The 14,144-nt window shown below is 43.0% G+C and overlaps 2 protein-coding genes across 2 annotated transcripts; both read right to left on the bottom strand.

Moving 5' to 3' along the window:
• Nucleotides 1-3,307: 3,307 nt before the first annotated feature.
• Nucleotides 3,308-10,197, bottom strand: znf622 (zinc finger protein 622). Its single transcript, XM_004078751.5, has 7 exons — nt 10,057-10,197; nt 8,266-8,848; nt 6,744-7,004; nt 6,508-6,670; nt 6,315-6,430; nt 5,269-5,412; nt 3,308-4,576 (listed from the first exon to the last, which is right to left on the bottom strand). The coding sequence occupies exons 2-7, from the start codon at nt 8,840-8,842 to the stop codon at nt 4,443-4,445; spliced, it is 1,395 nt and encodes a 464-aa protein (XP_004078799.1). The 5' UTR covers nt 8,843-8,848; nt 10,057-10,197; the 3' UTR covers nt 3,308-4,442.
• Nucleotides 10,198-10,843: 646 nt separating this feature from the next.
• LOC101159852 (tripartite motif-containing protein 16) lies at nt 10,844-13,321 on the bottom strand. The gene is given in 1 exon segment (XM_023965385.2): nt 10,844-13,321. A coding segment is annotated over 1 exon segment (1,665 nt). The 5' UTR covers nt 13,136-13,321; the 3' UTR covers nt 10,844-11,470.
• Nucleotides 13,322-14,144: the final 823 nt, after the last annotated feature.

The following is a 14,144-nucleotide window of genomic DNA, read 5'->3' as shown; positions in this document are numbered from 1 at the left end:
AACAATATTTTTTTGAACTTTCTAATTGACATTCTTGATTCAAACTTTTATTTACTTGTATTTTTAATGTTTGTGTTTGATTAGACTCAATAATATTTTTTCACCAAAATGCATCAATTTCTAACAGAAAATTAAGTTTAATCACCTTTACTTTAAAATTAAAAAATGTTGACAGCTTTCTCAGCCTTTACTATTCATTTTTAGATTTACAATCAAATTGAGTCGTTTTTTTCTTTCTTTCATTTTTCTTCAGGAACATTTCATTGTGTCAGTGTGGAATTTGGGTATGTTAGACTTTCTAAGATTCTCTCTGATCATCTTTTGATCTGTTTTCAAAGCGTTCCCAGTCTTTGGATTATGGTTATGCCAAAATCCAAAAACCTGTGTCGTTTTCCATGACATGGTTTCTGTAGAGCGGCAGTATTTTATTACACTTTGCCTCTGAGTTGTGGATGGAACTGTTAGTGCGGAATCCGCTTTCCACCATCCGTCTGTTTACTCTCTCTCCTGCTATCTCACAAACCCAAAGGTGCAATTCAAATGGCGAGAAAGATTGGAGCTATCCAGCCGTCCAGTTTCGATCCAGATCCAGCTCAGATGAGGAAAACAAAGACAAACATGGATCTAGTCATCTGCAGGAGGATGCATCAGAATGAGGCGGAGCAGCATTTCATTCGTCTGCTCTGATTAACAAAGATATGAGGACAGAAATGCTCAGATTCTTTGTATGCAACCTCCCTCGTGACAAAAATGCCATAAAAACATGTTAAAAAAACCAAATTACAGATTTTCAACACAGTGGGGCTTAGAGGATGTTTATTATATCATTTTAATGCCAATTTTTTTGTCAAAACACACCTGAACAAATGCAATATGGAGGAACGGTTTTATTAAGTTGAAATTAAGATAATTCAAATATAAATCTTGGCGACATTTTTTTTCCAAAGTTAGTTTTGTTTTAATGGTTGACCCATAACTGATCCTAATCAGCATCATAAGGAGGAAAGTTTGATTGTATCTCCAACAAAAACCTCGGATTCCTGTGTCTGAATGCAGAAAGTTCCATGTTCCTACCTTAGAAATGGTTTGTCCACGTTATGATGGTTACCATGGTAACATAAGATTTTAAAAGCATGTGACTTGGTTTAAGAAGAGCATTGTTCCTGCTGCAGGTTTGCTTCTTTTCTGGCTTGAAAACTTCTACTTCCTAAAAACATTCAATAACTCTACAGCTTTGAACTTGATATGTTTTTGGATTAAACTAAAGCACAAATGAAATTCCCGTTTACAGAACATGAGAGAACATAAACTACTTGTAAACTTGTGCTTTTTATTGTTTATGTGAGAAAACAAATATTTCGGCCCTCTGGAGACTTTTATTCTTTCAGCAGCTGGATGTGGTTGCCATGGCAGCACCTTTCTTTCCAGGCTTTCAGTGTGTTCCAGTTGGGATGCTTCTGCACTCCAAACACACACAGAGTGGAAACGTAAAAAGGTTCACGAAGAGTGAAAAGTATTCACGGCTCAGGTGACGCATCAGAAGCATGGAGTTTTTGTTAACATGTCATTGAACCTGTGAGCGGCGTTTTATGACCTGCAGGAGCTGCCCGCCATCACTGCCCCCTGTGAGCCAGCCTGTCAGGCTGAGTGGCTGCTGCAGGCGCCTTCTCGCCAGCTCCCCACGCCACCCCTGTCAGAGCTACACGTGACAAATTGATCAAAATGGTGGCTTTTCTGTTGGTTTTAGCTCCATAGCAACCATGTCGGGGGGGGGGGGGTCTATATAATTGGTCTGTATAATTTGGGTCTGTATAATTTGTAGAAGAACTTCCAAAAAATAAACTTTTGGATTTTCTTAGTAACTGAGGTTATTAATGAGCCACGCCCACTCTCCTAATACTTTCATATCATATTTAATTTCATTCAGCTCGAGCCAAGGATTCATGTGTTACATTTTCACAAGATTCCAGAACAAAAATGTGTGGGCAACAGGGAAACGCCACTGCTACGTCACAATTTCAATCTTACCCAAAAAGCCTTTTTTCCAGCTCGCCATGCTAACGCCGTTCAAAGTCTACAACTTCTAAACCCAGAATTTTTTATCCAGGTAGCTTCTAAATGAAGCTGAAGGAGGCAGAAGGAGATGGATCAAAACCCCTAGGAGGAGTTTCATCCTGTTGCTGGTACTAAAGGTGTTTGTTTTTTTTGTCAACATGGCAGCTGAGGTCAAAGGTCAACGCTAATTCGGTTATGGTTGTGGACGTAACTTGGTGTGTGAAATTTCTCAAACAGAAGTTTGTTTCCCAATTTGTGGAAAAATGTCAAATTTCACTCTTTGCCACACAAGCTTTGGGTTCCGTGGCCATCCCATAATAATATTAAAACTTCTTTTAGATATCCCGACACGTGTTTTGGTTTTATTAGTCGAGTTTTTAGCTTTATGAGATTTTGGCTCCATTCCTTTCTGGTCAGTTTTATCTGCTGTCATCTCTTTTTTCTTGTCGTTTCCTTTACCCAGAATTCCTTTTCCCTGGTTACTAAGCGCATGCAAATTTAGATGAGCTTTTGAGCATCTTTGGGAAATTTGGACTCAAAGGTGCAGTGAAATAGAGGAAACCATCTGGTCCTTGCACGACAGAATGACATCCAAAAATGAATTTACTAAGGAATAGTTGGGATTCTGAGGACCATGATGCTCTTTTTCAGAAAAAAAACTTCCTCTCAAAGTGCTGCAGTGACCCCATTTTCTATACCGGCCTTTGGACTCTGAGGACGAGCAGAAACGGAGACAAAGACACGAAGGCCGTAGGTTAAAGGCTGGGTGAGAACAGGACCGACCCGGCTCCAGCATCACTCCGCCTCCTGCCTGACCTCCACGGCGCTAATGCCTCCCAGCCATCCCTCGTCCTCATCAATTAGTGTCCTCGCCGTCGGCCTGTCTGCGCCGCCCCTCCTGCTCCGCTCTTCCTGTTGACGCCGTCCTACAGCGGCGTGCCCTAAACCTCTGAAACCATCGCGCCGCAAACACACTCTGGGCCTGCAAACAGGAAGCGGACAGGCTGCCAAAGATAAAGTGGAGGACCACAAACAAATGGGAGTAACTGAGCTCGCTAATGTGGCGGTGCGGTGGGTCGGCTTCCTGCCCGAGGACCATCAGTTTCCATGACATCACCTCTGAGAGTCAGACTCACTGAGGCCCGACGTTCACCAGACGAGAAGAAGAAAACTAAAGAGGTCCACGTCACTGCAGCACCAAGGACAGAGGCCAAAGAACGACGATGGAAAAACATTTACAGAAGCTTTACGGTGAGATGTGAGCAATAGTTTAATAAAAATAAAAGTTTTCATAGTCAAAGTCAGCTGATATGGTTCCGATTTCTTTTAGAACGAGCCGATTCACCGACTGGAAACTAATTTAAGAGATCTTTAACCAAAACTTCAACCAGTCTGACTCAGAAATACCTGAATCACAAACAGAGAAGGTGAACTTTTCCAGATTCATCCGATTTCATGCAACAGAATCAAAGTAAATTAAATATGTGAACAAACAGACAAGTAAAAAAGGATGAATGTCGTATCCATCCACATCTTAGTTTCCTGAAGTTCAGCCCGCTGTTGTTTTTCCACATCACAATAATCCAAAGGGAACATTATTAGACATTATCACACGGTGTGGTCACATGACTTTGTGTTTCCACACACTGGACTTTAATGATGGACGGATCGTCTCACGCTGGCCTGTCTGCTGTGTCAGGTCAGTTTTACATTATAGTAAAATAAACCATCAAGTCTCAATCCAAATGGTATTTTCCATAATCAATATAATGGAATTTTTCATTTTAAAATGATTGGTATAGATCAATTCACAGCTTCCCTCAGACTGATGGATCTGGTCATAGGAATATAAATCGATCCATAGATCAAGTTGATTCATCAATACACCCAACTGAACACCGACCAGAGTCTGGGACTCGGATCTGAGCCCCCTGAACGTCAGCAGACCTGAACCTAGACTTAAAGGAAACCACGACCACAAACCTCCCCGCTGTCCTCCAGGCTCCGCCCTCTCCTCTGCAGGTGTCTTGCTTTAGAAATTCAGCTGATTTTTCCTAAATTCTTTCCTTTATTGCATTTTTTATTCAGTGAAGCAAACTGGAGTTTGTACAGCGTGAGGTTTTGGAATCATGCAGACAAATCAAAGCGAAAACTGGGTTGAAAGGAGGAAGCCCGGTTTCTGAAGAACTCCAGTTCTGATGGGTTTTGGGGAGCAACAGAAGTGGAGCTGTGGGCTTCAGAAATCTGATTTTGACCACAGATGACATTAAAGCTGGTGGTAGATCACACGTTAGCCATGTCCCGATCACGTGAGACCTTCAGCGGTCGACTCAAACCTCAGCGTGGAGGCCCGTTCAGAGTCCTGCTGGTTCCGCTCGGGTCGCCTTTTAGAACATGACTTGGGCTCTGAAGTGCTTCTGCAGGTTGGCGTTGTTGCTCATCCCCATCTTCAGCATCCACCTGGACTTCATCCTCTGGACAAACTGCATGTCTCTTTGCCTCTGAAGAGCAGAGCTGCTGCCTAAAATGATACAGAATCCAGCAGAGATTGGTTTTTCATTTTTTTAACGATGTCACAATCAAAAATTCTAGAATCTTAACCCTTTAACCCCAGAGTTTTAGCTCCAGTGCTGACATTCTTTTGACTACTTCAACCTTTTATGCGATGAATGTCATTCTAGTGGATCCTAAAGCGGAGAAAAACAGCTTTTCTAACCAAATGTCATTCATATCTTCCTTAAAACTAAAAATTATTGATGACTCTGTAGTTCCATGAATATGATGCCAAGTATTCATGACGAGTTGATTTCATTAGAATCATTTATTTGTTTTTAAATTGATGGGATTGGAAATATTTCCATTTTAAATTAAATTCTATTACAACTAGTTATCTACATTTTAAGTTCCACTCTATTCTCCAAGTCCTCTCAGTGGTCTTTTACTTGTGATTATGTCATTTATAGGTAAAATCCTGCATTCCAGATCCATCTGACTGACTTCATTTATTGCTCTCATCAATGTTAACTTCCATCTTGGTGAAACTTTGAACACTGAGAACAAAGTGAGAACAAGGTGAACGCCGTCCAAGCGCTTTATGCAGCAGCGAGTCTGTGCTAATCCTGTGAGCACATCTATGGGGATTTCCATTGAAGGTTAGCCTGAAGCTAACGCAGAAAGCTGCTCGCTTCTCCGGTTCACAGGTGTCTGCCTCACCTGCGTCGCCTCCCCAGCCCAGCGCCTTGTATTGCCGGAGGACTCTGCCCACCGCCTTGGTGTTGTGGGTCAGAACCAGCGCTCGCTGCGTCCCAAAGCGCTGCTTGTAGTACCTCACGAGGGAGCGGTGGCCGACCTTTGCACCTGCACAGACAGATCCTCGTCACACGTGGAACGCCTCAAAACTCGCCAGGGTGAGATCTACAGAAACGCTCTTTGACCCAGATTTCTGGATCATGTGATCTGCAGATGCTGATTGACGTCGACAGTCTAAAAACAATGTGAACATGAATAATTTAAAAAGCTCTTTGAACTGCAATAAATGTAGAGAGTTGAAATTTACTAAATGCTAGAAAGCAGAGAAATAAAACAAGGTTGGAAAAACAAAAAGAGATTTTTATGTGCATCTTTTACCCCTTTATTCATTTGGATTTGAGGATCACAGTGATCCTCTGGTGATCCTCAAGTGATCCTCTGTGAGCTCGTGTGTTTGCACAGACACATGAAACAGAGAGTGTTAGCCCGAGGGTCTACGGCGGCTGGGATCGCCCTGTCGTGTCATCGGTGAGGCCCCGGCTTATGCTGACAGCCTGTCGATGCCTGCGCTGCTACAGGACAATTTTTAACAGTCAGACAGGGTCAGGACGCCAGCAGGGGGGCAGGGGGGTGGCAGTCTGAAATCAGCCGATCTTCAGACGATTTTGAGACCTCAGAGACCCTCCCATCAGTCAATTATCGCGCTGCTGTCTTCCTGCGACTGAATTCAATGTGAACTTTTCCTTAAAACGTCGGCATGTGAAAATGCTGAAAAACTGCCGTTTAGTCCGCCGCGCTGCAGCATTTTGGTATTTGTGAGCGTAGTCTTAGCTGAGGGTTCTGCTGAGTAAACCAGCAAAGCAGCAGCAGCTCCGCCCCCAAACATCAGGGGAGTCTAGAGATTTCAAATACGGCAGCAACCTCTTCCAACGGCAAACAGACATTTTACAAAGAGCCGACTCAGAGCGACGGTTCAAAACTCATCTCTGGAACTCCCCCCATGGAATCACCTGATGGGAGAGTCAGCTCCAGCGTGTCCTCATCGTACTCCAGGTTCCCGTCATCAGGCAGCTCTTCCTCCGCCTCCTCCTCCTCCTCTCCCTCCTTCCTGTCAGGGTAGCTGCTCCTGTTTGCACAAACATTCAAAACCTTTTCTTCCAGCTGCACCCTAAGGCGTTTGGCTCATCGGTTAAAGCGGATCACCTGAAGTCGTAGAAGTCTGCGAACTCCAGCGCGGCGTCTCCGTCTGTGAAGAGCTTGCAGTGGCTTTTGTCGGTCATGTGACTCTGAACGGCTTCTGTGGAGTAGAACGAGCGGCCCTTCTCGTTGCACCACAAACACACGTTCCCGGCGCCAACCTTCTCTCCTGTGGAAGAACGGCAGGAAGCTTCAGCAGAAGCTGAAGCTGGGTCAGAGCTCTGAAGCCCGGCTGGACTCACCCAGGTACCGGATGAGGCCCCTGAGGTCCACCAGGAACTCCACGTCCGGGAGGAAGAAGCCGTGGACTTTGGTCATGTGGGCCACGTTCTTCAGGAGAGACTTGGAGTGGTGCGGGCAGAACAGGCAGTCGGTGACGGGGAGGGAGCCAGGCAGGGGGGCGGAGCCTGATGGATCCACAGAGTCACCTTCCTTCTGATCCGCCGCTTCCTCTTCATCTTCGTCCATGTCTTCCTCCTCCTCCTCCATGTCCTCCCACTCCTCTGGAAGATTTGCAGTCAAACAACAACAACTTTAACGGCGGCCTCCACCGACGAGGTTCTGCTGTTTAGGATTCTAGACTTCTTTGGAGGAGGAGAAGCCAAAACAGGAAGGAACTCTTCATGTCAGACTTAAAGGACCGTTTTAGGGTTTCAGCTAAGCCAACATGCTGGTGGTTGGGACTCCAGCTTCTAAAGGCAGATCGTTTAAACCTGTGTAGCACATCGTTCACACAGAGCCTTTAGCACCACACAGAGGAAAGCAATAATCCCATCCATCCAATCCCCCCCCGCCCACTTCCTCCCTCCCCCTGCTCACTTCCTCCACCTCTTTTAGGGAGTTTCTAAGGCCTTCCCAGGCCAGCTGAGGGACTTAGGCTGTGTCCGCATTCCTATGGTTTTGTTGATATTATTATATTTTTATTCTACGTTTATTTTTTTTCAATTTAGTTTTGCTTTACATCATATTTAATTGATTGTTTTTCTGCTTTAACTGTATTGTGTTTTTTATTGTTCAGCGCTTTGTGATTTTATCTGTGAAAGGCGCTATATAAATAAAACTAACTTACTTAAATACATAGTGTGGTCGCCATTTTGTAGTGCTGTCCAAATCTACGGTTCCCAAATCCAGTGCCCTAGAAATTTCCGAGAAGTCTCTGCGAAAAACCAGTATGCTCACTAGAACTGCCAATAAAGACCACGATGCATTGCATTGCATTTAAATTTTTTTAATAAAATATCCATGTTTTTATCTTCAGAACGCTGTGTCTGATCAATAAATGATCGTCGCAAAACGCTCTTTTCAGTGAGATTTTAATTTTATGAAATCTGCGATGTCATATTTGCCGTTTAAAAAAATAAAATAAAGTAGTGAGTGAGGCGTCTGAATTGCTTTCAAAATTCAGGGCACTACCATAGTGCAGCACTATATAGGAGGGATTGGGAGGGAATTCAGATACCCTGCCGGACACACGCGTGTCCTGGGGCTTCCCCAGACGGGGGCTCCGCCCAGTGGGACATGACTGGAACACCTTCCCGAGGAGGAGGTGTTCTGAGGGTCTGGGAGGCATCCGGACCATCCGAACTTTGTGCATTTAACTTCCAATGAGGATTCCATGTAAATGCACATTTTTCTATTTTTCCAAGCAGCAGAGAACTCTACACTTTCGGGTCACGGTTTGTGTCTCTGCGCAGACGTCACATCAGCACCACCTTTTAAAGGACTATGATTTATGAGGAGAAGGGACCAGTTTCATCTCCTTACCCTCCTCAGCTGGTGCTCCTTCCTCCCTGTCTCTCCTCTTCACCTGCTCCTCCAGCCACAGGCTCCTGGGCGGCTGCTCACACCGCTCCGCTCTCCGCTTGGAGGCTCCTTGGGACGGCTGGCCCCCCGTCTGCTTGGCGGGACTGGGCCTCTGCTGCTCTTTGAGGGCCTGCTGCAGCGCCTGGTTCCTCGTGTCGTGATCCACCTTCTCCTCGCCGAGCCCCTTCTCCAGGTTCTTCTCGTTCATCTTCTCCACCTTCCTCTGGGCGGCGAGCAGGGCCTGCTTCTCCGCCTGCTGGTGCTTGTGGGACTGCAGGTGGTTCTGGTGAGCGTTTGCGCTGGAGAACCTCTTGTTGCAGACGCCGCAGACCTCTGTGGCGGTGGACTCGCTCAGCTGCTGCTCGGCGACAGCCCTCTGCAGCAGGACCCGCTCCTGGAAGTTCTCGGCGGTGACGGGCGGCATGTCGGCCACTTTCCGCTTCAGGTTGTACCGGTGCCAGTCGGTTTTGTAGTGCGCCCGCTGGACCTCGCCATCGGCAAAGGTCACTCGGCAGCTGATGCAGGTGTAGGAGGCCATGGACACCTGGAGACCCAAAAGGAGAAAACCGTTTGCTGCCGGGTCACAATAAATACAGAAGTCTTCTGTTTGAAATCAATAAAGGGAAAAGCATAGATCAAAAGCTGTAGAATACAGAGTTAAAAGCAAATGAGGCAAAAAGGTTCAGGACAACTGTAAAAAAAACAAAGACATATAAATATAACAAAAACACATTTTCCCACTGCAGTCATCTTTTGGAAAAGCCTTTCCCGCTGTCTTTTACTTATGATTGTGGCGTTTAAGTCAAAAATCAAGAAACCTGTGTCGTTTTCTAGGACATAGTTTCTGCAGAGTGGCAGTAGTTCTATAGAAATTTACCTATTAAGTTATTGCCCCCCCCCCCCCCCCCCCCATTCCCGTCACCCATAACTGTTTACACTTTTTCCAGCTAGCTTACAGCCTCTCTCCCCCAACTAAACATTAGTGGTGTAATTAAAAAATGGAGAGCAATATTGAAGCCATCCAGCCGTACAGTTTAGATCCAGATGTCAGCTCAGATGAGGAAAACAGAGACGGACACAGATCTAGACGTCTAAGTGGATCCATCAGAATGGAGCGGATCAGAGAGCTCGTGGCTCGCCAACTGCTTCTACGTCACAATCTTTTCCCAAATAATTTATTTCATTTGATCCTGATTCACAAAGATTTGATTATATAATTACTCACAAATGCAAATTTCAGCTAAATTTCATCCTTTATGATTAAAAATCCACAAGAACATTTTTAAAACGCTAAATATGCAAAAAAAAAAAAAGTTAATTTTCCTAATAGATATCATTCACCGTCATTTTAAATCTGCTTTTCGATTTAGATTTCCTTCATTTTAACCTTTCTCGATTTTCCCAGGGGAAAATAAAATCAAAATTAAACTGAAATGAACGTCAGTTGTCAATCATCAAAAGAAACAGAAATAGTTATGGGTTTGTGAAATACTGTATTTAGTTAGAAAACAGGTTGTTTTCAGCAAAAGGAAAAAATTAAATAAAAATGTGGATTAAAATCATAGAAACAGCACCACAAGCAGAGGTTAATCATTTGATTTTCTTTGGCTACAGTTGAATTTTTACAGACTTTAAGCAAGCTAAGCGTCGCCATGAGGAACGAACGGTAGTTAAATAAATCACTAATTTTCACCAAAACAACAACTGTGATATGTACGTATACTTGAAGACTTTATTTGGACATTTACTTACCAACTGTGCCCACTATCAACTTCAAAAGGAACTTTAAATCGATCAAACGTTGATAATTTCCAAGTTTCTGAGCACGAACCACACCAGACCAACATAAAGGTTTCTTCTTTATGCGATTTTAACACAAGGTTTGGATCGATTAGCGCCACCTGCGGTATCGGAGTGTTATATCTTTACAATTTAAAAGGAAATAATTGCGTAAACAGAGCAGACAGTTCATTTATGAAAGAACATTGACTTTAATTCTGAACTTTGAACTTATTGCTCAACTTTTCATGCTGGAATCAATCAGAGAAGCACCAAGATTTCCTCAGTTTTAGTAGAAAAGAGAGATTAGAATCCTGGTTCCTGATCCTCTCCAGTAGATGGCAGTAATGCAGCATTCCTTTGTTTTCTGCAGCTGCTTGAAACTCATGAATTTAAAGCCCCAAAGCCTGAAAACAGGACTTTCTGAAAAGAAGATCAGAATGATCAGAATCTAAAGATTGTCTTTCAGCTTCAGTCCAGTTCAGTGTTCTGTCTGAGCAGCTGATTACACTGAAAACCAGACCTTTGGTGTTTTCAGCTTTTGAATCAAAGTAAAAAAAACTTTTGGATCAAATCTTGAGGAAAACTTCTCATTTGACTGGAATGAAACTGTTTTACTGCAGAAAGTCAAAAGGACACAGACTGACTGACAGAGATGTTTCTGCTCTAAACATGATCTGTGTCATTTCTGGAGTTCCAGGAAAACTGCCTCAGTTCTTCCCTCATATTTTCTTCATCAGATTTCACACAAACTCTGGAATGAAGACAAAAGAATCAGGATGTTTTTATTGTCAGATGATGAGAAACAACTTTTCTCTGAAGAACAAAGAAATGAAAACACAAATCTTCAATCCAAAGTGGAAATGAAGCAAAAAGAAAGAAAACAAAGTTGTAAATGTTCTTCTTTCTACAAACACAATCTTCTCCTTCAGTTTCTTCTCTTGTTGTGTTACAGCTTCCTTCAGTTATAATAATAATAATTAATGGATTAGATTTATCTGCTTTTCCAGACGCTCAAACTTACTGTGTGTCCATTATCCATTCACTCCTCATTCATACTTGGTGATGAATGATGAGTTCACATAACAACAACACAAAAACAGGAACAAAACATTTGTGTGAAATTTGAATTCAAACAGTCAAATCCCAAAGTTCAAAGAAACAACAAGAAAACAGATTTTACTCCAGAAAGTTTGAGATTCATGTTCAAAAATGTCTCAAATCCACATTCTAGGGATTTTTCATTTCTCTCTTTATTTCTGACTACAAACATTACTCCACAGAATATTAACAGTTAAAACGTTTAGTTCAAAATGATCCAAAGCAGAGAAATCACTACAAACAAACATTTCACTTCAACATTTCATAACACACTGAACTTTAAGAACTATTTGAGTTTACAGAACTCTGCTGTGGCTCCATAACCCATCCCCAGTCCAGCATGAAGTGGCTGAGTAAATGTGGTCTGGACTCTGTGGAGGAGAGTCATGCTTTCAGAGACGCTGTAGAAGGACAGAACACCTGCTCTGTGATCCAGGTACACTCCTACTCTGAAGGAAACAGGAGCTGAGATGGAGGTTTTTGTTCTGTTGTGGTTAAACGAGAATCTGTCTGGAGAAGTAAACAATGACCAAGATTTATCATCACAACCAAATGCACTTTCATTTCCAGATCTGCTGATGTTCTTGTATGCGACTCCTACACAAACAAAAAAACCTCTCCTCTCCACCTCCCAGTAACAACGTCCAGTCAGACTCTCTCTACTCAGAACCTGAAATCGATCAGTAAATCTGTCTGGATGATCAGAATCAGACTGAGGTTTTTCCATAAATGTCACTTTTCTGTTTTCCTCTGACAGTAACAGTTGTCTGTGTGCTGTGTTTGGATCCAGTGTGATGTGACATGAATATTTGAAGAAGTCAGCTCTGCTCTTTGGTTCTGGTTCTGGTTCTGGCAGTAAAACATCCACATGAGTGACTGTCAGTGAGATGTTTGTCCATTCCTCTCTCAGAATGTCCTGCAGTTTGTCTCTGAGCTCTGACACAGCTGCTGTCACATCCTCAAAGTATCTCAGAGGACGGACATTGATGCTGGATGAGTGTGTGGACTCACTGAGTGGTGGCAGTGAGGGGTAGTTGAGCAGAAACTGGCTGTGATCCTCTGTGAGTGAGAGCTGCTTCAGCTCAGCGTCTCTCCTCTTCAGCTCAGTGATCTCCTGCTCCAGCTCCTCCTGAAGATCTTTGACTCGACTCACTTCAGTTTGCTGCTGGGATCTGATCTGCTGCTTCACATCACAGCTTCTTTTCTGGATGAGACGGATCATCTCAGTGAAGATCTTCTCACTGTCCTTCACTGTTTGATCAGCAGAGTGATTGATGGCCTCCACCTCCTGTTGAAGCAGCTTCACCTCCTTCTCTCTGTCCTGGATTCTCTGCTGGATTTGTTGTTGACTCTCCTCCAGCTCTCTCTGCCTCTCAGTCCTTTCTGCTGCAGCTGAGACTGTGTCGTGGCCTCTATGTTCATCCACAGAGCAGAGATAACAGATACACTTCTGATCAGTGCGACAGAACATCTTCATCACCTCATCATGACGGGAGCAGATGTTCTCCTGCAGGTTCTTGGAGGGTTCCACCAGCTTGTGTTTCTTGAATGCAGCTGCATCCAAATGAGGCTGAAGGTGTTTCTCACAGTAAGAGGCCAGACAGATCAAACAGGACTTGACGGCTTTCAGTTTTCTTCCAGTGCAGACATCACAGACCACATCTACAGGTCCAGCATAGCAGAGATCAGCAGGAGCAGCTTGGAGTCCAGTCTTCCTCAGCTTCTCTATTATATTTGCTAACATGGTGTTTTTCTTCAGAACAGGTCTCGGTATGAAGGTCTTCCTGCACTGAGGACAGCTGGGGATTCTCTCCTCTTCATCTCAGAATCCTTGAATACACTTCATGCAGTAGCTGTGTCCACAGGGAATAGTCACCGGATCCTTCAGCAGATCCAGACAGATGGAACAGCTGAAGGTTTCTTGATCCAGATCAACTCCTTTCTGCGCCATTTCTCCTCTCAGACACAAAGACTGTGAGAGTTTCACTTCCTCAGAAATCAGTATGATCCTCCCATCAGATGGTTTCACCGTGAGTTCAGCCAATCAGCTTCTTTCTTCTCTTCCTGTTAGTTACGCCCATCATGACAGAGGAGGAACTGCAGTTCTTTCTGCAGTGAAGGTTTCCTCACAGCTCGTTTCCCTTCATGACTTTCAACTTTCAAATATTCTGTCATTAGGAGGATGGATTTCAGGATCAGATTCCAGTTTTTGGTTTCCCAGAAGACTTTATTGCAACTCATAAACATTTATTGGTTTTACCGTCAGTCAAAGATCATAAAAGAGACAAAGTACAAAGTTCTTCATGGTTATCAACAAAACTTCTGTTTACTAATTTGGAAATAGAAATAATTCATCTTCTAGTGAGATTTTATTTGAGGCTGAAAATTTATTAACATATTATAAAGTTTAGTTTTTACTTTTGTTTTTGATGCAGTTTATTTAAACAGTTTATATCTTCTGGTTTAAATGGTCAAAAAACATATGTTAATGAAGGCAAATATAACAAATGAAGCAGAAACACAACAAAATAACAGAAATATAATGAAGAAATTTAAATTCGTTGATCATTTTCTTCAACCAGTTACAGTTTATTATATTACAGTTTAATAGAAAACTTTTTCTAAGTTTTCCTAAAAGTGCTAACATTGTGATTAGCATCATCAAGTGATTCAGGAAAACACATTATTAAAATGCTAATTACTCTAACTATGCTAGCTACGCTAATGTGGCTAAAAGTGCTAACATTGCGATCATCAACTGACTCAGAAAAACACATTACCTAAAATGTTAATCATGCTAACTATGCTAGCTATGCTAATGTAGCTAAAAGTGCTAGCACAGCGATCAGCATCATCAACTGACTCAGAAAAACACATTATCTAAAATGCTAATTATGCTAACTCTGCTAGCTATGCTAATTTGGCTAAAAGTGCTAGCACAGCGATCAGCATCATTAACT

This window comes from Oryzias latipes, chromosome 17 (assembly GCF_053564925.1).
Source record: "Oryzias latipes strain Hd-rR chromosome 17, Olatipes_Hd-rR_3.1".
Classification (NCBI taxonomy): Eukaryota; Metazoa; Chordata; class Actinopteri; order Beloniformes; family Adrianichthyidae; genus Oryzias; species Oryzias latipes.
The sequence above is the reverse complement of the archived record's forward strand: the minus strand, read 5'-3'. Positions and strand labels throughout refer to the sequence as shown.

Bases quoted from the DNA above. Each gene is read 5' to 3' on its own strand.
- znf622 (XM_004078751.5), bottom strand. From the start codon at position 8,842: ATGGCCTCCTACACCTGCATCAGCTGCCGAGTGACCTTTGCCGATGGC. The intron at 7,005-8,265 runs GTAAGGAGATGA...CAAATCTTCCAG, and splicing joins AGGAGCACCAGCTGAGGAGG to AGGAGTGGGAGGACATGGAG. The intron at 6,431-6,507 runs GTGATCCGCTTT...TTGTGCAAACAG, and splicing joins GCAGACTTCTACGACTTCAG to GAGCAGCTACCCTGACAGGA.